A 21,681-nucleotide genomic window follows, 5' to 3' on the forward strand; every position below is an offset into this window, starting at 1 on the left:
AACAAAACAATCAACATATAAATGCACAAAAAAAAAATTAGGGAGTAAAATATATTAAAGTATTAGTGGATATGGTGATTTTTATTTCTTTTTTCTAGGCCTGCCTAGTTTTTCCATACTATCTATTATATATTTTATAACCAGCAAAATGTACCAATAAATAAAATATATCAGTCTTTAAAAAAAGAGGGGATTTTCCATATGAAATCTGTATCAGAATAATTAAAAAAAATAAGATATGGAATATAACAGTCTGCTTTACCACCTTTTCTGCATTATATTTCTCTCTCCTTTCTCCTCTCATGCTAGAAAACATACTAAGTCTCCCTCCTGCTAATTCAGAGTAAAGTTTTGGAAGGGGAACGAACAAGTAATTACTAGAACAATATATGCTAGTGCCTGTCCTGCAGCCTTCATGTACACATTATCTCATTTCTCCTTTGAGGGGAAATATTTAAAGTTTAATAGAGAATTCCTGGAATTCACAATGCCCTCGAAATACTAAACAGGATGGAAATAATTAGGCACATGCACCATAATTTAATTAAAGGACAATCATCCCAGCGTTGTTTATAAAGGCAAAAAACAAAAAACAAAAAACCAAACCCGGAAATGACCTAAATATCCAACAACAGTTGATACTGTTAGTTACTGCACCATTAAAATCATGTTATAGATAAATGTTTATTGGCATAGAAAGATACAGTGTCAATGTTTTTAAAAGGAAGGTATAATTATCCCACTATTTCAAGTGTACATGTGCATGCGTATACTCATAGGTCTGGAGGTACAACCAATGTTTAACGGTGTTTCTCTCTTAGTTACAGGATTTGGAGAATTTTAAAATATGTTCTTTTTGGTTATCTGCATTAGCTAATTCTATGACACAGATACATTACTTACTGGGGGTAAAAAAAGAAAAAAGGTAACTTACTAAAGCTAAATTGTACCTCTTCTCTCTCCTTCTCCTATGGTAGATTTTGTCAACTGGACCAAAACTTCTATTTCCACAATGAAAATCTTTATAGCAGAAACCAGGACTACTGCCCCAGCTAACTGCAAGTCTCCAGTCTGAATAACTTGTAGAGGTGGAGGGCAGTCAGAAGAGGGCAGCACCGGTCATGGAGAACACTGATTTCTACAGCCCTGCTGTGCACACTCTAGCCAGTCATAAACTCAGTTAGTTGTCAAGTTTGGAGAAGGGGAAGGAAACAAATAATTGCTGAATACTTATTTATTATGTACGTGAGCACAGGGTTATGCACTACTTTTTATTAGATGAGTTTTGCCCCCACACCAACCCTGTTGGTGTGGTTATTCTCATTTTACAAGTGAGCAAATTAAAGTCTAAAAAGATTAAATAACCCACCCCCACATGCCACCTCACTTTGGAACCATCAAAGGCAGCTGGTGCATGTAGCTCACTAGGGGACACCCACTGTGTGCCTGGCTCTGGTGGCCAAGGGGGATTGTGTTTCTGGGCCCTGTGGGTCTGAAACAATTGGAGAGGCAGTTCTTGGTAGGCAACCACCCTCAGGGCATTGTATAGTTGGCAGGTTTAAATATATCCTCAACCTTTTTTCTGAGAATGGCCTAACTACGTGATCTATAGCTTCAGGTTTATAACACATCCTGAGTCTATGGAAATGCTCTCAGAAAACAAGAGCTGAGGGATACTACCTATGAGCTCTCACTATGTCCCACTATAGTTTGCCAGTACCTCCAGAAAAAAAAAAAAAAAAAAAAAAAAAAAAGCCCATATACTTGTCTGAAGCCCTAAATTTTACAACTGTCACTAGGGGACACCTCCAGATCACTTGGTCTGGAGACCAGCAAGGTCTACAATTGCAGTCCCATAGGACTGTGTATATCTGCATACCTTAAAAGCTGCTACCTGAGGGTCTAGCTTCCAATTGGCCCCCAACTGGGGGATGACTAAGATCCCCCCCCCACCCCCCAGTAACACTCAAGATCTTGGTACAACCTCAACAACTGGGACCTACCAAAAAAACATCAGGCTGCTTACACAATCCCAAAGATTTGAAAGACAACCAAAAACTAGGGCAAGGTTAAATGATAAGGCTCATCTCCTAAACAATGCCACTCCTGCAAGATAAGGAGACATAGCTGTTTTATCACCTAATACATAGAAACACAGGGACTTGAGCAAAATTGGGAGAAAGAAAAATATGTTCCAAATGGAAAACACAAGCTAAAACCCCAGGGGAAAAAAAAAAAAAAAAAAAACCTCATTGAAATGGAGATAACTAATTTACCTGATAACAAGTTCAAAATAATAGTCATAAAGATGCTCACCAAACTCAGAAGTATGAATGAACACAGCAAAACTTCAATAAGTATATAGAAAATATAAGAAAGAAATGGACATCATAGAACTGAAGAATACAATAATTAAACGGAAAAGTGCAAGAGGGGTTCAACATCAGACCATATGATAACAAGATAAAATCAGTGAGCTGGAAGAGAGGGCAGTGGAACTCATCCTCAAAGAGCAGCAAAAACAAAAAAGAATTTTTAAAAAGTAAACATAGCTTAAGGGACCTATGGGTCAACATTAAGTGGAATGAAATTTGCATTATAGGGATGCCAGAAGGCCAAGAGGAAGAGAAAGGGGCAGAAAACTTATTTGAAGAAATAATGGCTGAAATTTTCCCTAAACCAGAGAAAGAGACATTTTGCTCCAGGAAGTCGAGAGTTGCAAATAAAATAAACCCAAAAAGAGTTATACTAAGTCATATTATAATTAAAATGTCAAAAGTTAAAAATAAGGAGAGAATCTTAAAAGCAGCAAGAGAAAAACAACATGTTATGTATAAAGAAAACTCTATGAGACAATCAGCAGTATTTTCAGCAGTAACTGTTCAGGACAGAAGGGAGTGGCATGATATATAAAAGCTGCTAAAGGAAACCATTCCTATCAAGAATTCTCTTTCTGTCAACGTTATCATTCAGAATTGAAGAAGAGATAAAGAGCTTTCCAGAAAACAAAAGCTAAAGGAGTTCATCAGCCTTACAAAACATTTTAAAGGGACTTCTTTAAGCTGAAAAGAAAGGGCACTAATTAATAACAAAAAAATGAAAGTAAAAATCTCACTTGTAAAGAGAAATATATAGTAATCATAGCACATTAATCACTTATAAAGTTAGGATAAAGATTTTAAAAAGTGAAAATAACTATAAACACAATAAAAAGTTAAAAGATACTCAAAATAAAAAGTTGTAAAATGTGGGGGCGCCTGGGTGGCGCAGTCGGTTAAGCGTCCGACTTCAGCCAGGTCACGATCTCGCGGTCCGTGAGTTCGAGCCCCGCGTCAGGCTCTGGGCTGATGGCTTGGAGCCTGGAGCCTGCTTCCGATTCTGTGTCTCCCTCTCTCTCTGCCCCTCCCCCGTTCATGCTCTGTCTCTCTCTGTCCCAAAAATAAATAAAAAATGTTGAAAAAAAATTAAAAAAATAAAAAGTTGTAAAATGTGAATTCAAAAACACAAAATGTATCAGGGGGAATAAAAGTGTAGAGTTTCAGAATGCATTCAAACTTAACCTGCTATCTCTTAACATGGACTGTTACATATAAAGGCAGTAATGAGCCCCATGGTAACCACAAAGCAAAAATCCATGGTAGATACACAAAAAATGATGAGAAAGGAATCTAAGCATAAGAACATAGAAAGTCATCAAACCAAAAGGGAAGAAACCAAATGAAGAAGAAAGAAATGGAGAGGAACTACAAATTGACAAAAAAAAAAAAAAAAAAAAAAAAAAAATGCCAATAAGTATTTACCTATCAATAATCACTTTAGCTGTAACTGGACTAAATTCTCTGATCAAAAGAGTGCTGAATGGATTAAAAAAAAAAAAAAAAAAAAGAACAAGACCCATCAATATGTTGCCTCCAGTAGACATATTTCAGATGTAAGGACATGTGGAGACTGAAAGTAAAGACATGAAAAAATATGTTTCCTGCAAATCAAAACCAAAAGAAACCAGGTATCACTTTCTTATATGTATACTGACCATACAAGATAGACCTTTAGGAAGGCTGTCATAAAAGACTGTAATAAAAGACAAGGATGGGCCATACATAATGATAGAGGGGTCAATCTGGCAAAATGCAACATTTGTAAATATTTATGCACCCAATATAAGAGTACCTAAATACATAAAGCAAATACCAACAGACCTAATAGAAGAAACTGACAGCAATACAATAATAGTAGGGGATTAACAGGCTACTTACATCAGTGGGTAGATCATCCAGACAGAAAATTAATAAACATCAACCTTAAATGACACATTGCACCAGATGGACTTATTAGATATAAACAGAACATTCCATTGAAAAACAGGAAAATACACATTCTTCTCAGTGCACATAGAATATTCCCCAGGATGGATCATATGTTAGGCCACAAAACAAGTCTCAATAAATTGAAGAAGACTGAAACCATATCAAACATCTTTTCTGCACACAATGGTACAAAACTATAAATCAACTGTAGGGCGAAAACTGCGGGGGGGGGGGGGGGGGTGGATCACAAATATATGGAAATTAAACAATATGGTACTGAACAATCAATGGGTTACCAAAGAAATCAAAGAAGATATTAAAAATAGCTTGAGACAAATGAAAATGGAAATATAACACACCATAATCTATGGGATGCAGCAAAAGCAATTCTAAGAGTCAAATTCATAGCAATACAGGCCTACCTAAAGAAACAAGAAACTATAAAAGAACAAAGTAAGCCCAAAATTCATACAAAGAGGAAACTAATAAAGATCAGAATGGAAAAAAATGAAACAGAGACTGAAACCATATTAGAAAAGATCAATGAAACTAAGCCAGATTAATAACATCAACACACCTTTAGCCAGACTAAGAAAAAAGAGAGGGTTCAAATAAATAAAATCAGAAGGGTTAAGTCCCAACTGATATTAAAGAAATACAAAGGATGTAAGAGATGACTACGACCAATAATATGCCAATAAACTTGACAACCAAGAAAAAAAATGAATAAATTCCTAGAAACATAATTTTCCAAGACCAAATCATGAAGAAAACAGAAAATCTGAATAGAAGGATTACTAGTAAGGAAACTGAGTCAGTAATCAAAAACCTCCCAACAAACAAAAGTCGAGGACCAGACAGCTTCACTGGGGATTTCTACCAAATGTTCAAATAAGATTTAATACCTATCCTTTCATCCTTTCATACTCCTCCAAAACTGAAGAGGTAGGAACACTACCAAACTCATTTTATGAGACCAGCATTGCCCTGACACCAAAAGCAGACCAAAAAAAAAAAAAAAATAGAAAAAAAAAAAAGAAAAATTACAGGTCAATATCCCTAATGAACATAGATGCAAAAATACTCAACAGACCAAATCAACAATGCATTAAAAGGATCATATGCCATGATCCAGTAGGATTTATTTGGGGGATGCAAGAATGGTTCAACATCTACAGAACAATCAACGTGATAAAACACATTGACAAAATTAAGAATAAAAATCATATCATCTTAAAAGATGCAGAAAAAGCATGTGACAAAATTCAACATCCATTTATGACAACAACTCTTACCAAAGTGAGTACAGAAAACACTCAACACAATAAAGGCCATGTGTGACAAGTCCCCAACTATCATACTCAATGGTGAAAAGCTGAAAGCTTTTCCTTTAAGATCACCAACAAGACAAGGATACCCACTCTCACCACTTTTATGCAACAAAATATTGGAAATCTAGCCAGAGCAATTATGCAGAAAAAGAAATAAAAGGCATCCAAATTGAAAGGAGAAGTAAAATTGTCACTATTTGTAGACATGATTTTATATAGAGAAAACCCTAAAAATTCAACCAAAAAAATGATTAGAACTAATATATGAATGGAGTGAAGTAACAATCACTTCAAATCACATAAAATCAATATAAAAATCTATTACTTTTTTTTATACATTAACAATGAACTATCAGAGAATTAAGAAAACAATCTTCTTTACACATGCATCAAAAAGAATAAAATTTGCAGGAGTAAATTTAACTATGAAGGTGAGAAAACTTTACACTGCAAACTGTAAGACACTGATGAAAGAAACTGAAGAAGACATAAATAAATGGAAAGATATATGTTAGACTGGAAAAATTAATTTGAAAAATGTTGTATTGCCCAAAGCAATCTACAGACTCAATGCCATCCCTATCAAAATTCCAATGGCATTTTTCACAGAAATAAAACCATCCCAAAATTTGTTTGGAACCACAAAATATCCCATTATACTGACAAAAACAAAGCTGGAGGCATCATGCTGATTTTAAAATATACTACAAAGCTATGGGGCACCTGGGTGGCTCAGTCGGTTGACCACCTGACTTCGGCTCGGGTCATGAGTTTGAGCCCCGCATCGGGCTCTGTGCTAACAGCTTAGAGCCTGGAGCCTGCTTCATATTCTGGGTCTCGCTCTCTCTCTCTCTCTGCCCTCTCCCGCTCATGTTGTCTCTCTCTGTCTCTCAAAAATAAATAAACATTAAAAAATTTTTAAACTATACTACAAAGCTACAGTAGTCAAAACAGTATGGTGTTGGCATGAAAACATATACATAGAGCAATACAACAGAACAGAGAGCCCAGAAATAAACCCATGTATATATGGTCAATTAATATACAAGGGAGACAAGAATATACATGGGGAAAGGACAGTCTCTTCAATAACTGTTACGGAGAGTCACATGCAGAAGAATACAACTGGACTACTACCTTACACCATATACAAAACTGTACTTGAAATGGATTAAAGACTTGAATGTAAGACAAGAAACCCTCAACTTCCTAGAAGAAAACTAAGGTGATAAGCTCCATGACATTGGTCTTAGTAGTATCTTTTTGGCTCCTACTCCAGAAGTAATGGCAACAAAAGCAAAAATAAACAAATGGGACTACATCAAACAAAAAGCTTCTGCATACTGAAAGGACCTCCTCACTAGCAAATGGGAGAGGATATCTGAAAATCATACATCAGATAAGGAATTAATATCCAAAATATATAATGAACTTATACAGCTCAATAACAACAAACAATCCTATTGAAAAATAGGCAGAGGATTTGAATAGACATTTTTCCAAAGAAGACAACAGATGGCCAACAGGCACATGAAAAGATGCTCAACATCACTCATTATCAGGGAAATGCAAATTATATCCACAATGAGATATAACTGCACATCAGTCAGAATGGCCATTATCAAAAAGATAAGCATGATGGCAATGGTAGGGAGGTTCCTCAAAAAATTAAAAACAGGGGCACCTGGGTAGCTCCGTCAGTTAAGTGTCCTACTCTTGATTTAGGTTCAGGTCATGATCTCATGGTTTGTAAGACTGAGCCCTAATTCAGACTTTTGCTGACAGCATGGAGCCTGCTTGGATTCTCTCTCTCTCTCTCTCTCTCTCTCTCTCTCTCTCTCCCTCTCTGCCCCTCCCCCGCTTACTCACACATGTGCACTCGCTCTCAAAATAAATTTTAAAAAATTTTAATTAAAAACAGAATCATGCAATTCAGCAGTTCCACTTCTTGCTATTTATTGTGAGAAAATAAAAACAACTAATACGAAAAGAGCTATGCACTCTTATGTTCATTGCAGCATTATTTACAATAGCCAAGATATGGAAAGAATCTATCTGTCCATCAGTGCATGAATGTATAAAGAAAATGTGGTATAGGGGCACCTGGATAGCTTACTTGGTTAAATGCCTAAACTTCAGCTCAGGTCACGATCTCACGGTTCATAAGTTCAAGCCCCGCATCAGGATCTGCACTGACAGTGCTGAGCCTGCTTGGAATTCTCTCTCTCTCCTCTCTCCTCTCTCCCTCTCCCTCTCTCTCTCTGCTACTCCCCTACTTGTGCTCTCTCTTTCAATATAAATTAACTTTAAAAAGAAAATGTGGAATACTACTCAGCCATAAAAAGAAATGAAATCTTGCCATTTGTGCAACACAAATGGACCTCAAGAGCATCATGCTAAGTGAACTAAGTCAGACAAAGACAAATACTGTACCATTGCACTCAGACCTCGAATCTAAAGAACAAAACAAATGAACAAACAAAACTCACAGATACAGAGAACAGATTGGTGGTTGCAGGGTGGGGGGTTTGGCAGGGAACAAAATGCATGGAGATAAGACGGTACAAATTACCAGTTACAAAATAAGTAAGTCATGAGAATGTAACATACAACATGGGGACTATAGTCCCCATGGAGTCAATAATATGATTCTGAAAGTTGCTACGAAGGTAAATCCTAAAAGTTTTCATTCTAAGAAAATTTGTATCGTAGTAGATGGTAAACAGATGTGATGTGGTCATCATTTTACAGTGTGTACAAATACAGAATCATTATATTGTAAACTTGTAACTAACATAAGGTTGTATTTCAATTGTACTTCAATAAAAAAGTAAACATATAAAAAGTTACAAGATTAAGTAACTAACTCAAAGTCACACCATCAAGCAGGAGAGCCAGCATTAGAATCTATATCTTTGTCACTGGAGAGCCCGAAATCTTTCTACTACATTGTGGCTCCCACCAAACTCAGCTGATTCATGGAACTGAAATCTTAATTACTGAAAGACAATCTCACCTTATTGGCAACAGCATTGACACTTGGCCGGGCATCAAATATAAAGATTTTATGAGACTGAGCATTGGAATCCATGATAGCTTGAAGGTATTTTTCATCTTCTTTGCTTCGCTTTCCACTCACTCCTACCATGGGCTGGCTACATCGAGTGATTGTGGCTTGACTCTCAGGATGAATCCATGATAAAACCTTAAGGGGGGAAAAACAGTGACACACCCTTTATATATGTTTCTGTTTATAATTCTTCTCAAAAACATTACTCTATAAAATTCTGCTTTCTGATTAGTTCCAAAGCCTAACCATGAAAGGATATATAAGGCTGCTATAAAAAATCATTGCCTTTCTTTCAAGCCAACTCTGGCATATGGGCAATTTGGTCTAATTCTTTAATCAGGTATTGAGTTATGAAAGTCATGATTATTCAGAAGTGCTGTCTCTAGGAAAAAATATATTAAAAGAGTGTTAAGTAAACCTCTTAAAGTTTTATTACTAAATCAGCAAACTGTCTAACTATAACATCTTCAGAATCTATGAGTTTTGTAACAAAAATTATTTAAGCCAATCTTTCTAAAACACAATACTTCATCATAAATTTATAAAGTTTTCTTCTTTCCAGGGTTTGAAGGAAAAGAGCAGTTATCACCATGATTAAAGAATATATAATAAAATAAAGAAATAGTGAATACAGAGCCAACTTTGTTTTCAAGTTAAGAATTGCAATTCTGTGCAGTTCTCTAATACCCATATCGGAGTCTCAGAAACTTCTTTAAGTCTTTCCTCCACTTTTCATTTTACTAAATAACTCATTCTCTAATACCCCCATAAAAGGCCTGTTGCTACAGCTATTTTTATCCTGCATCCATGTTCCCATTCATTAACTTCAGCATCACGCAGAGTACAAAAGCATTTGCAAAGTCTCATCAAAGCTTCATACTTACTGGGATACGGCCCCTTGATCTGAAGGATGCCACCCTCTTTAATTCTTCATCAGGAATATTTGCTGGCACAACCAATAGGGCAGGATATGTATCACAGAGCTCATACCGCTCATTTATCTTTGTTATCCTCCAGCTTTCATTCGGAATTCCCTACATGTGAAATAAAACACAGGACAAATTACTACCTAAAATATTACAATATAATGAAATAAAAGCTATCCTATTTAACCTCTCTTGTCTGCACTATCTCTTAAGTTGTTGGAATAGTCACTGTCTACTGGTATAGTGGCCAGGCTATTCCAATGCAGGGATCTGTGTTCAGTTTGGTACTCAATTACATATTGAAAGATTTCTTAAATCATTAAATACTGATCGATTGCTGGGTCTGTGCTAAACATATCCAGTAGGAAGGAAGGACACAGTAACACTGAAAATGTTCCCTGTCTTTAAAAAAAAAGTCTCATTCAGGTTGATTGGATAATTGATTTTGTTGCCATTCAAATATCTTAAATAAAGAAATGTCAGGGAGCAGCTATCAAATATCCAAGTATCCACCAGAACACTATACATATGCTTATCACTTACATACCTGAAGTGAATTTTTCCCTCCTAAATTATAGTAGTAATGGAATGTTGCTAATCTAACACACAGTAGAAAAGCAAGGGAGTGGGGCACCTCAGTGGCTCAATTGGTTGAGCATCTGACTCTTGGTTTCAGCTCAGGTCATGATCCTGGGGCTGTAGGACTGAGCCCCAAGTGGGGCTCTGTGTGAGCATGGAGCTGCTTAAGATATTCTCTCTCTCTCTCCTCCCTCTGCCCTTCTCTCCCTCTCCCCTGCTCATTCATGCTCTCTTTCTCTCTCTCTAAAATTAAAAAAAAAAAAAAAAAAAAAAGGAAGGGAGTATCAGAAGGCAAAACCAACAGGCAAGAGAAATATTTTTGAAAACAAATCAATTATTAAGCCCTCATTTGGTCCTTCAGGATTTGCTATTAACTAGTCTACTACTTCACATAAAGGGTTACTTAAATAAGACACTTAAAATTTTCCATCTTCCGTTCCACAGAAAAGGAGGTCATTAAATTAATTGGAATTAAGAAAATATATATATTTAAACTTTATGGCCCCTGACAACTCACATAATTAATCAGAACAAGAAAGAATAGAAAGAAACCAAATTATAGTAAACTCCCCCACCACACACACATTTACTGAGTACCCGTTATGCACAGGTGCATGTCAGCAGACTTTTTACACACACACATATACATATTATTGTACTCAGGTTCTGTTAACTTCAGTTTATAGGTGAAGAAATTGTGGTACACTGCAACTTGACCAAAGGAGGTAATAAAGAATTCCATGTACATTCCAAACCTATCCTTTTTATTTAGAAGTACATTGTTCCTAAAAAAAATTAATATCCTAGTTCATGAAATTGTTAACAAAAATCTGAAATCAAAGGGCAGAATGTACTCCCCTTTAAAGAGGTATTTCTCAAGCGACTGCCAAATACCCAAGACAATATTAAAAATAAGAAAGGAAAGAAAATTTCTTCCCAGTAATCATATGGTAAATGCTATCAATAGAGTTTCCATGAATTCCTAGCCATGGTGTTTCTTCATCAGTGCCTTATATTCTATTTACATTAGCCTAGTCTCAACCTAGCTTCTTATGATACACATCACTCTTTCCCTCTTGCTTTCCTTAACTTTTTAAATACTAAAAAATGGTTCAGGTAAAATCCTTACTTATTGTTAGAAATAAAAGAAAGAATTAAAGGCTTAAAAATGTATTCCCATGCTATAACAAAAAAGTATGGTGAACTGGCAAATTTACAGAGGTGGTACTCAAGCAAAAACCATCTTTAACTCATCCCTTTCCTTACATCCTTACCCCTTACATCCAATCAATGACCGGTTTCTATGACTTTTTTCTTCTAAAAGTATCAAAAGAAAACTTTGCTATTTTCCATCCTCACTGGAACTTCCCTAATTCAGGCCATTACCACTTCTCTCCTGTCCCTCTGCAAGCCATTCCCGATGCTGCCTCCACATAATCATCTAAGATGCAAGTTAGCATGCCATTCCCCTGTCTCTGGTTACCTATTCCTTTTCAGATAAAGTATAAATCCTTCATGGGGAGGAGTGAGGTCACCAAGGTGGCAACACAGGTGTTCCTGACTTTGCTCCTCCACGCAAGAAGAACAACTAACAACCATTCAGAAGCAAGACAGCATCGAGAGAATCCTACAACACGGGACTGGAGCACTTCCTGCACCTCAGAGACCCAGAAAGCCTGCAATGGAAGGGGAAGAGAAGTGGCTGCATGTTGACCACACTGTCCCTCCCCCAAGGCCATCCCAGCACCACCACACAGAGAGGTCTCCTCTGAACCCCTGGCTCCTCCAGAAGGAAGCACAAGCCAGGGGCAGAACACCAGCAGCATCCCTCCCTCACCCCAGCACTGTGGATCCGCTTTGTAGGAGTCCCTACTCTGATCTCACACTACAGGGAAACAGAGTTCATACCTGCTGTGTCCAAGTAGTAATTCAAACCAATGGTTTTTCTCACCTGCACAGCCAAGCCCGGGGCACATATACTCTGACCAGGGAACTCAGCAGGGTACAAAACTCCCTAATTTAGACCCTCAAATGAGGAGTTCTGCCAGCCCTAGAATTCAGCTGCCTATAAGAGACTCACTTTAGTCTCAAAGACTCACACAGCCTGGGAATGAAAAGATGGGAAAAGACATTGCAAGCAAATGATTAAAAAAAAAAAAAAAAAAGAAGGGGTGGGGCCCCTGGTTGGCTCAGTCAGTTAAGCATCGGGACTCTCGATCTCAGCATTGTGAGTTCAAGCCCCACACTGGGCTCCACACTGGGTGTGAAGCCTAGTTAAAAAAAAAAAAAAAAAAAAAGTAAAAAGCAGGATGACCACACAGGCAAAATAGACTTTAAACTAACAACAGTAAAAAGAAAAAAAAAGTCTTGGTATACTGAGAAAAGGGACAATACATCAAGAAGATAAAACAACTGTAAATATTTACACATTCAACTTTGGAGCTCCTAAATGTATAAAGTAAATCCTGAATGTATAAAGCAAAAACTAACAGAGCAAAGGAGAAATAAACAGTAATATGGTAATAGTTGGGGATGTCAATACCCCATTGTCAACAATGGATAGATCACCTAGACAGAAAAATCAATAAGGAATCAGTGGATATAAACAACACTATGGTCAAAATGGACCTAACAGGTATACACAGAACACTCTATCCAACAACAGCAGAATATACATCCTCTGAAGTGCACACAGAACACTTTCTACTATAGGCCACATGTTAGGTCACAAAACATGTCTTAGCAAAATCAATAAGACTAATAAAATCATACCAGGTACCTTCTCTGACCACAGTGTCATAAAACTAGAAATCAGTAACAAAAGGAAAACTGAAAAATTCACAAACATGAAAAAAATTAAGCAACATTCTCCTGGACAACCAATGGGTCAGGGAACAAATTAAAGGGGAAGTAAAGTTTATTGAGACAAACAAAAACAAACACAATACACCAGAACTTGCTGGATGTAGCGAAAACACTTCTAAAAGAGAAGTTCATAGCAATAAATGCCTACCTTAAAAAGTAAGAAAGATCCCAAATTAACAACCTAAGTCTATATCTTAGTTATACTCTTAGTTAGACTAACTAAGGGAAAAAGAGAAAGGGTCTAAATTAACAAAATTATAAATGAAAAAGGAGATATTACAACTGATAGCACAGAAATTCAAATTATGGTAAGAGGTTATTATGAAACTCATTGCCAACAAACTGGACCGATAGAAGAAATGGAAACATTCTTAGACAACTTACCAAAACTAAATCAAGAAGAAACAGATGCTCTGAATAGACCAATTACTAGTAAGGAGATTGAATCAGTAGTTAAAAATCTCTCAATGCAAGGGCGCCTGGGTGGCTCTGTCGGTTGAGCGTCCGACTCTTGATTTCAGCTCAGGTTATGATCTCACAGTTTGTGAGTTTGAGCCGTACATGGGGCTCTGTGCTAACAGTGCAGAGCCTCCTTGGGATTTCTCTCTCTCTCTCTCTCTCTCTCTCTCTCTCTCTCTCTCTCTCTGCTCCTACCCCTGCTCACATACTTTCTCTCAAAATAAATAGACAATTTTAAAAAGATCCCTCAAAGGAGAAAAGCCCAAGACCAGAAATGTTAGATCTAATCAATAAATTCAGTGAAGTTGCAAGATACAAAATTAACATACAAAAATCAATAGTGTTTCTATACGATGAGAACGAATTTCCAAAAAAACAATAAACAAATCAATGTCATTGTTATTGTAATAACATCAAAAACAATAAAATATTTAGAAATAAATTTAACTTAAGGAGGTAAAAGATCTCTACTCTGAAAACTACAAGACACTGACAAAAAAAAAAAAATTGAACAAAGATGCAAATAAGTGAGAAGGTAGCTTGTGTCTCCAAAAAAGACACCGAATAGCCAAAGAAATCCTGAGAAAGAAGGACAAAGCCAGAGTTGTTACACTTCCTGATTTTGAGCTATACTATAAAGCCACAGTTATCAAAACAGATTCACATTAAAACAGACAAATACAACTAATGGAACAGAATCAAGAGCCTAGAAATAAACTCACACATAGATAGTCAACTAATATTTGACAAGGGAGCAAAGAACTCAATGGAGCAGGGGCAATCTCTTCAATCAACGGTGCCAGGATAATTTGATATTCACATGTAAAAGAATGAAACTGGACCCACGTATAACATGACTCACCAAAATTAACTCAAAATGGATTAGACTTAAATGTAATACCTGAAACCATGAAAATATAGGAATAGAGAGTTCCTTGACATGGATCTCAGCAACAATTTTTTGGATAGGACACCAAAAGCACAAGAAACAAATAAAAAACAAAAGGGACTACATCAAATTAAAAATTTTCTGCACAGCAGAAGAAATCATCAACAAACTGAGAAGACAACCTACAGTTTGGGAAAAAATATTTGTAAACTGTGTACCTGATAAGGGGTTAATATCCAAAATATATAAAGAACTCATGCAATACACCAAATCGCTACATTGTACACCTAAAACTAATGTAACACTGTATGTCAACTATACTCAAAAAAAAAAAAAAAAATGTTTCGTATATATACAAGGCCAACAGATACGTGAAGAAAAAAAAAAAAAAAAAAAAAGAGGTTAGAGTGGGAGAGAGCCAAAGCATAAGAGACTCTTAAAAACTGAGAACAAACTGAGGGTGATATGGGGTGGGAGGGAGGGGAGGGTGGGTGATGGGTACTGAGGCGGGCACCTTTTGGGATGAGCACTGGGTGTTGTATGGAAACCAATTTGACAGTAAATTTCATATATTAAAAAAATAAATAAAAGCAATTATGATATAAAAAAAAAAGATTCTCAATATAGTCATTAGGTAAATGCAAATTAAAGCTACAATGAGATATCTCGTCACATCTGTCAGAGTGGCTGTTATCCAGAAAAACAAAAACAAAAACAAAAACATGAGACAGCAAATGCTGGTGTCGTGAAGAAAGAAAACCCTATTGGTGGGATTGTAAAGTGCCTCAGCCACTATGGAAAACAGTATGGATGATGCTTAAAAAAATCAAAAACAGAACTATGATAGGATCCAGCAATTCCACTTCTGGGAATATATCCAAAGGAAACAAAAACAGCAACTTGAAAAGATACCTGCACCCCCATGTTCATAGCAGCATTATTTAAAATAGCCAAGACATGGAAACAACCTAATGTCTACTGGTGGATAAATGGGTAAAGAAGCTGTGGTATACTTATACAATGGAATATTACCCAGCCATAAAAAGCAAGGAAATCTTACCATTTGTAACAACATGGAAGGACCTTGAGGGTATCATGCCAAGTGAAAGAAGTCAAACAGAAAAAAATAAATACTATATGATCTCCCTTACACGTGGAGTATTTAAAAAAAGAAAAAAAAACTCATAGCAAAGGATAGAAAAAGAGAACAGACTTGTGGTTCCCAGAGCCACAGGGTGGGGGAAGGGAAACTGAAGGAAAGCGGTCAGGTGGTAAAAAGGTATAACTTCCATTACAAGGGAGATAAATACTAGGGATGTAATGTACAACATGACGACTACAGCTAACACTGCTGTATGATATACAAGGAAAGTTGCTGAGAGTAAATCCAGTGCGTTCTCCTCATAAGAAAAAAAAAAATTTTCCCCTTTTTTCTTTCTCCTTTTTTTAAATTCTGTCTATTGTGACAAGAAGGATGTTAGCTGAACCTATTCTGGTAATCATGTCACAATATGTGTAAATCAAACCATCATGCTGTGCACTTTCAACTTGTATGGTGATGTATGTCAATTATTTCTCAATAAAACTGTAAAAGAAATTCCTTTTTGGGACTTAGCAAAGGCCTTCATCCTCCCACTTTCTCCACACTGATGTCTTGCCCCTCCAAACTCTAGTCTAGCCTGTACCAAATACTTTTAGTTCCCAAACGGCCTCATATTCTCGCACTGGAGTACCTGCTTTATCAGTCACTGTATTCATCACTGTGTACTTTAATTGTTAGTTTACTTCTTTGAATCCTCCATTAAATATATGCTCTTTGCAAGTCAGGATTGTATCTTCCTGTTTCAAAGACTTAGCCACTAGTATATAGTAGTGCTGTATAAATTTGATAAATGGATGGATGAATGAGTGAAGGAAGGAAGGAATGTATTAACGGATAAATCAATGAACCAAAAGGAAGCCTTCATAAGAAGCAAAATTGGCTTTTGAAGTTTTCTTAGAAAATATGGACTGAGAGCTAAGAGGGTTGGATCACCTAAAAGCATACATCACCTGAGATCCTAATGTACCACTCCCAACCCAGGTAGGTACTCCCATCTGTCAATCCCTTCACACATCCTTAAAGAAAACCACTCCCACGGAGAACGACTGTTACCAGTACGTAACATGCTTCAGGAAATTGTCAGAGTGGGGGTGGAACCACTGACTTACATTACTTATGTTACATTAATTACATTTATGACTATAGTCTTCCTCATTCTTAGATAAGTTGACACACCTATCTCCGCTACAGGAATTCGCTTCCAAACCAAAAAGTGGCATTGGCTAGTCAGCATACACTCTTTGTAGACAGTACTAAAGACATACTGACAAGTATTGATTTTGGCATACATGTTTATACTCTCCTTGCAAATCACTGCCCTTCAGTTAATGTTCCCATTTATCAGAGTCAAGTTACAACTAAGTTAACTGGATTATAGCTTTCCTTAGTTATATATATTCCAGTTCTGAGGATAAATTCTGTTTTCCTTGACTGGATTTGAATGTCTTCCAAATTTGTTACGTAATACATCTACCCTATGATTGATATTTCTGCAGAAGACCCATGTTCATTTATTTAATACTGATTTCTACTGTTTTAGCAACTGATGATTTTTCTTGACCTTATCCACAAATTTCAAGGTTCCTCTGTATAATCACTACGAGCACCAAGAGTAGATTAGGGGGGCCTCGGTGGCTCAGTCAGTTAAGTGTCTGACAATTGGTTTCAGCTCAGGTCATAATCTTGCAGTTTAAGAGTGTGAGCCCTGCATTGGGCTCTGCACTGGCAGTGTAGAGTCTGCTTAGGATCCTCTCTCTCCTTCTCTCTCTCCTGTCCCCAATTCGTACTGTCTCTCTCAAAATAAGTAAATACAACTTTCTAAAAAAAGAGTAAATTTGGGGCTCCTGGGTGGCTTAGTTGGTTAAGCATCCGACTTTAGCTCAGGTCATGATGTCTTGGTTTGTTAATTCGAGTCACGTCGGGCTGTCTGCTGTCAGTGCAAAGCCTGTTTCAGATCCTGTTTCCCTCTCTCTGCCCCTCCCCTGTTCATGCGTTCTCTCTCTTAAAAATAAATAAATAAATTTTTAAAAATTTTTTTTATTTTTTAATACGAAATTTATTGTCAAATTGGTTTCCATACAACACTCAGTGCTCATCCCAACAGGTGCCCTCCTTAATACCCATCACCCACCCTCCCACCCCCCATCAACCCTCAGTTTGTTCTCAGTTTTTAAGAGTCTCTTATGGTTTTGGCTCCCTTCCTCTCCAACCTTTTTTTTTTTTTTTTTCCTTCCCCTCCCCCATGGTCTTCTGTTAAGTTTCCCAGGATCAACATAAGAGTGAAAACATATGGTATCTGTCTTTCTCTGTATGACTTATTTCACTTAGCATAACAATTATTTTTTTAAAAAGAGTAAATTAAAGAGGGGTGCCTGGCTGGGTCAGGTGGTTAAGTGTCCAACTCTTGATTTTGGCTCAGGTCATGATCTCTTGATTCATGAGATTGAGCCCCACATCAGGCTCTGCACTGACAGCATAGAGCTTCCTTGGGATTCTCTCTCTCCTGTTTTCTCTGCTCCTGCCCTGCTCATGCTCACTCTCTCTCTCAAAATAAATAAACTTAAAAAAAAAAAAAAAAGAGTAAACTAAAGAAACATCCTCTTACGTAACAAGTTTAAACAGTTGTTAATAGGTTTGTCCATTAAAAATAATGTATGATTAGCACTATAACGTATAGGTCTACAGAATTAATGTGGCTTTTCTTTCATGTTTTAGCAGCTGCACACAATGAATCTAAGCAGTCATGATTTCTTTTTTTAAAGCTTTACAATGTAATAAATACAATAATAATCATTTGAGTAGATTTCTTTGATTCATAAAATATCTTCCTGTATATTAACAATCCTTCAAACATTCCTATAAATGAGTTCCTATGACCAAGTAAAAAATAAAAGCACTCTGACATGAATGACTCATTCAAGAGCACATACCTAAGAGTGAGGGCAAAGTAAGAGCTAGAGATAGGATTCAAACTCAGTCTTCTAAATGCTCTGGAATTCGTGGTAATAGTTGTACACCTCTGGGCATATGCTAAAAACCAGCGGAGGGACACCTGGGTGGCTCAGTCGGTTAAGCGTCTGACTCTCTCTTGATTTCGGCTCAGTCATGGTTTCATGGTTTGTGAGTTCAAGCCCCACATCAGGCTCTGTGCTGACAGCTCAGAGCCTGGAGCCTGCTTTTGGATTTTGTGTCTCCCTCTCTCTCTGTCCCTCCCCTGCTCACATTCTTTCTCTAAAATAAATAAATAAATAAATAAATAATATAAATAAATATTTATATAAATTAAGTATAATATATATTTATATATAAATATATATTATAAATATATATTATATAAACATATATAATGTATAATATATATTATAAATATATAATATTTATATATATTTATATAATATAAATATATATTTATATATTTATATATAAATATTAAATTTATTAAGTTTTATTTAATAAATAAATAAATATTAAAAAACAAGTTTAAAAAACAGTGGACTGTACACCTTAAAGTGGTAAATTTTATGGAATATGAATTATACCTCGACTTGAAAGAAAAAAGGAAGAGGGAGGTCTGTGTGTTCTGAGATGGTAGGATCTCCAAAACACATTAAGTGAAAAAGAAAGGTACAGAACAGTGTGCACAGTAAGCTGTTATCTGCTTAAAAAAATAATGCACACATATACTCAGGCTTTGCAGGCATAAGATCTCTGAGAGAACACACAGGCAACCAGTAACTTTATTTTCTAACAGGAGAGGAGCTACGGTGGCTGAGGGACAAGACTGTCCTGGAAGGGAAACCTACCTTTCAATAGACCCTTTTGTACTTTTGAATTCTATGCAGGGTGCAAGGGTTACCACTTTAAATCTTTTTTAATTGAAAAGGAATACTCTGATGTTTCATCTTTAGTCTCAAGGTTTATATGAAAGTATTATTTTCATTTTCTCCTATAATAAACTTAATATACACCAAAATAAACCCCAAAACCTGAATCTTCTAACTACAAAAAATGCAGTGTTATTTATAGTATGATTTGGCTTAGTTGACTCAGAGACAAAGTATCTAACTCTTTAAGAAAAAAAAAAGTCAAAAATTCACCCAGTAAGTCAAAGATCATAAAGCATCTATATCATTTAATGTAGAGACTCTATTCTGACTGCCACACTTCCTCATCTTATAATTAGGGTATAACTGTTCATTTACTCTTTAACTTATTTTTTTCTGTTAATAACATTTCTTTTCTGTAGCCACAGGTCTCCCACCTGCTTTCCAAAGTTCTATGTTGAATGCTACTAGAACAGATGGCAATTTCTGCCCAGATCCCCACAGAATATTCCTCATTTTGACCATTCCAAGGACATTGGTTGGATTTTCTGGTTGCTTTCCCACCCAGTTCTGACACTGACTTTTTGAAGTGGCAAATATCTTGCAATGTTACTTGTAGACTCTTGATTTTTAATTGATCCATTTATTGTGTATTCTGCTTCATACTTTGCCAAGCTGCTGGCTTTATAACTGAATAAGAAATTTTCGATTTTACTGGCCACATGCTACTGAGCAACAAACTGCGCTTCAAACCACTGGGTATCTTTAGTTCTCTAAGTGGTGTGATGGGTTTTTACTCTCCTTGCTTTGTGAAACACACTTTAGTCAATTGGAAGCTCTATAATTCAAATGAAATGTTTGAAATCTAAAGACAAAATCAGTTTATTTTCATATCTGAATTCTAGAAAAACTGGGTATCAGATCTAATGATTACCAAAGAAACAATCAATGTCTCTGAACTTAAATTCTCAAGAAAGCACAGTGAACACGGGCAAAGTTAAAAATAAAGACTGTTGTAGGGAGAGTTTAAACAGTCAGTTTAAGGGCTCTGGGAAGTGGTGGGTCGAAAAAGAAGAGGGAGAATGATAGACTGTGCTGCAGATTTCCAGACATTTCCAGACTGAATTCTGCTTTCATCTCTTGCTGTGGTGAATCCCACCAACAGGTTTTCTAATATTAAACCAACTCATCTTAGTCACGATGTATTATCTCTTTGGTATACTATCACATTTGATTTGTTAACATTTTATGTAGACATGTGTCCTCTATGAAGATCTAAAACTTCTAAAATTTCATGGGGAGCTAAGCTGTAAGGAGGACTACTATAAAAGTTTTTAGAATTATGTTATAGGATATCCAAAAGAGAAGAATATGTGTGAATAATGTTGAATGGCATATAAGAATATCAAAATGTAAACATATTTACCATTTAATTTTTACCATTATTAACCATTTTTTAAACAAGCTGATTTACTTGTAAGCTCTTAGGTAGGCAAGAAAAGATTTCTAAAAGATCTCTGTCTCAAACAGAGTTTGGCACTGTCTCAACCCAGTTTAAAGAAACTGAAAGCAGACAAGAAATCAGGATTAGGCTTCATTGAAAGAACAACAGTAAAACCCATACAACTTATATAAAGCTGTTTATGTCTATCTTTAAGCTTTGTGTTGTAATGAAAATAATCTATAACATTAAAATTGAAAGAAAAAAGTACATACCTGCCTTCTATACTCTAAAAGAGAGTCATATAGCTTCCACCCATTTTCAGGGAATACTTCTTTGTATTCAAAAGCAAAAAGAGGCTACAAAACAGTAAACAGAGTTAATAGCTAAAAAAAAACAACAGACATTTAAGGAGATAATCAGAAATATATCCTTATCATACTCAAAGTTTTCATTTACTCATCTATAAGGATGTTTTGTATTGGTGTCCTATTTCATATCTGTTTTAGCTCTTGTTTTATAATTTTGAAAATGTATTGTTTTTTTTTTCATATTTTTCAAACATATAGAAAAGCACAGAGGCCCACCACCAAGATTTATCAAATGCTAACATATCACCGTATTTCCTTCAGATATCAGCTGCTTAGGTTTTCTTCTAAATAATGAAAGACTTTACATAACAAAAGACATCTCCTGATATGATTAATCGGTTTGACATCCCAGATGTCAGCAGTTAGGCAGCCGAAGTTGATGCTACATTTTCTAAAACATACTGACATATTATTTCTTGGCACACAATCGGTATACCAACAAAGAAAACTTATCATTTAAATAGACAGAATGACAGAAACAACTATGATGAAAAACATTCAAAGGAGAGCCAAAAGA

General features: G+C 36.0%; 1 protein-coding gene across 4 annotated transcripts in view; it reads right to left on the reverse strand.

The window, feature by feature from the left end:
- Positions 1-21,681, reverse strand: part of MTMR2 (myotubularin related protein 2) — a 116,915-nt gene that overhangs the window by 19,706 nt on the left and 75,528 nt on the right. For all 4 annotated transcript variants that reach the window (XM_019450156.2, XM_019450155.2, XM_019450157.2 and 1 more), the window contains 3 exons: positions 21,069-21,152; positions 9,593-9,742; positions 8,655-8,843 (listed from right to left, as the gene is read on the reverse strand). In XM_019450156.2, the coding sequence (XP_019305701.1) occupies positions 8,655-8,843; positions 9,593-9,742; positions 21,069-21,152 (423 nt within the window). The remainder of the gene's footprint in view (positions 1-8,654; positions 8,844-9,592; positions 9,743-21,068; positions 21,153-21,681) is intronic.

This window comes from Panthera pardus, unplaced genomic scaffold (genome assembly GCF_024362965.1).
Source record: "Panthera pardus isolate Hobbes unplaced genomic scaffold, ASM2436296v1 HiC_scaffold_12, whole genome shotgun sequence".
NCBI classification, from domain to species: Eukaryota; Metazoa; Chordata; class Mammalia; order Carnivora; family Felidae; genus Panthera; species Panthera pardus.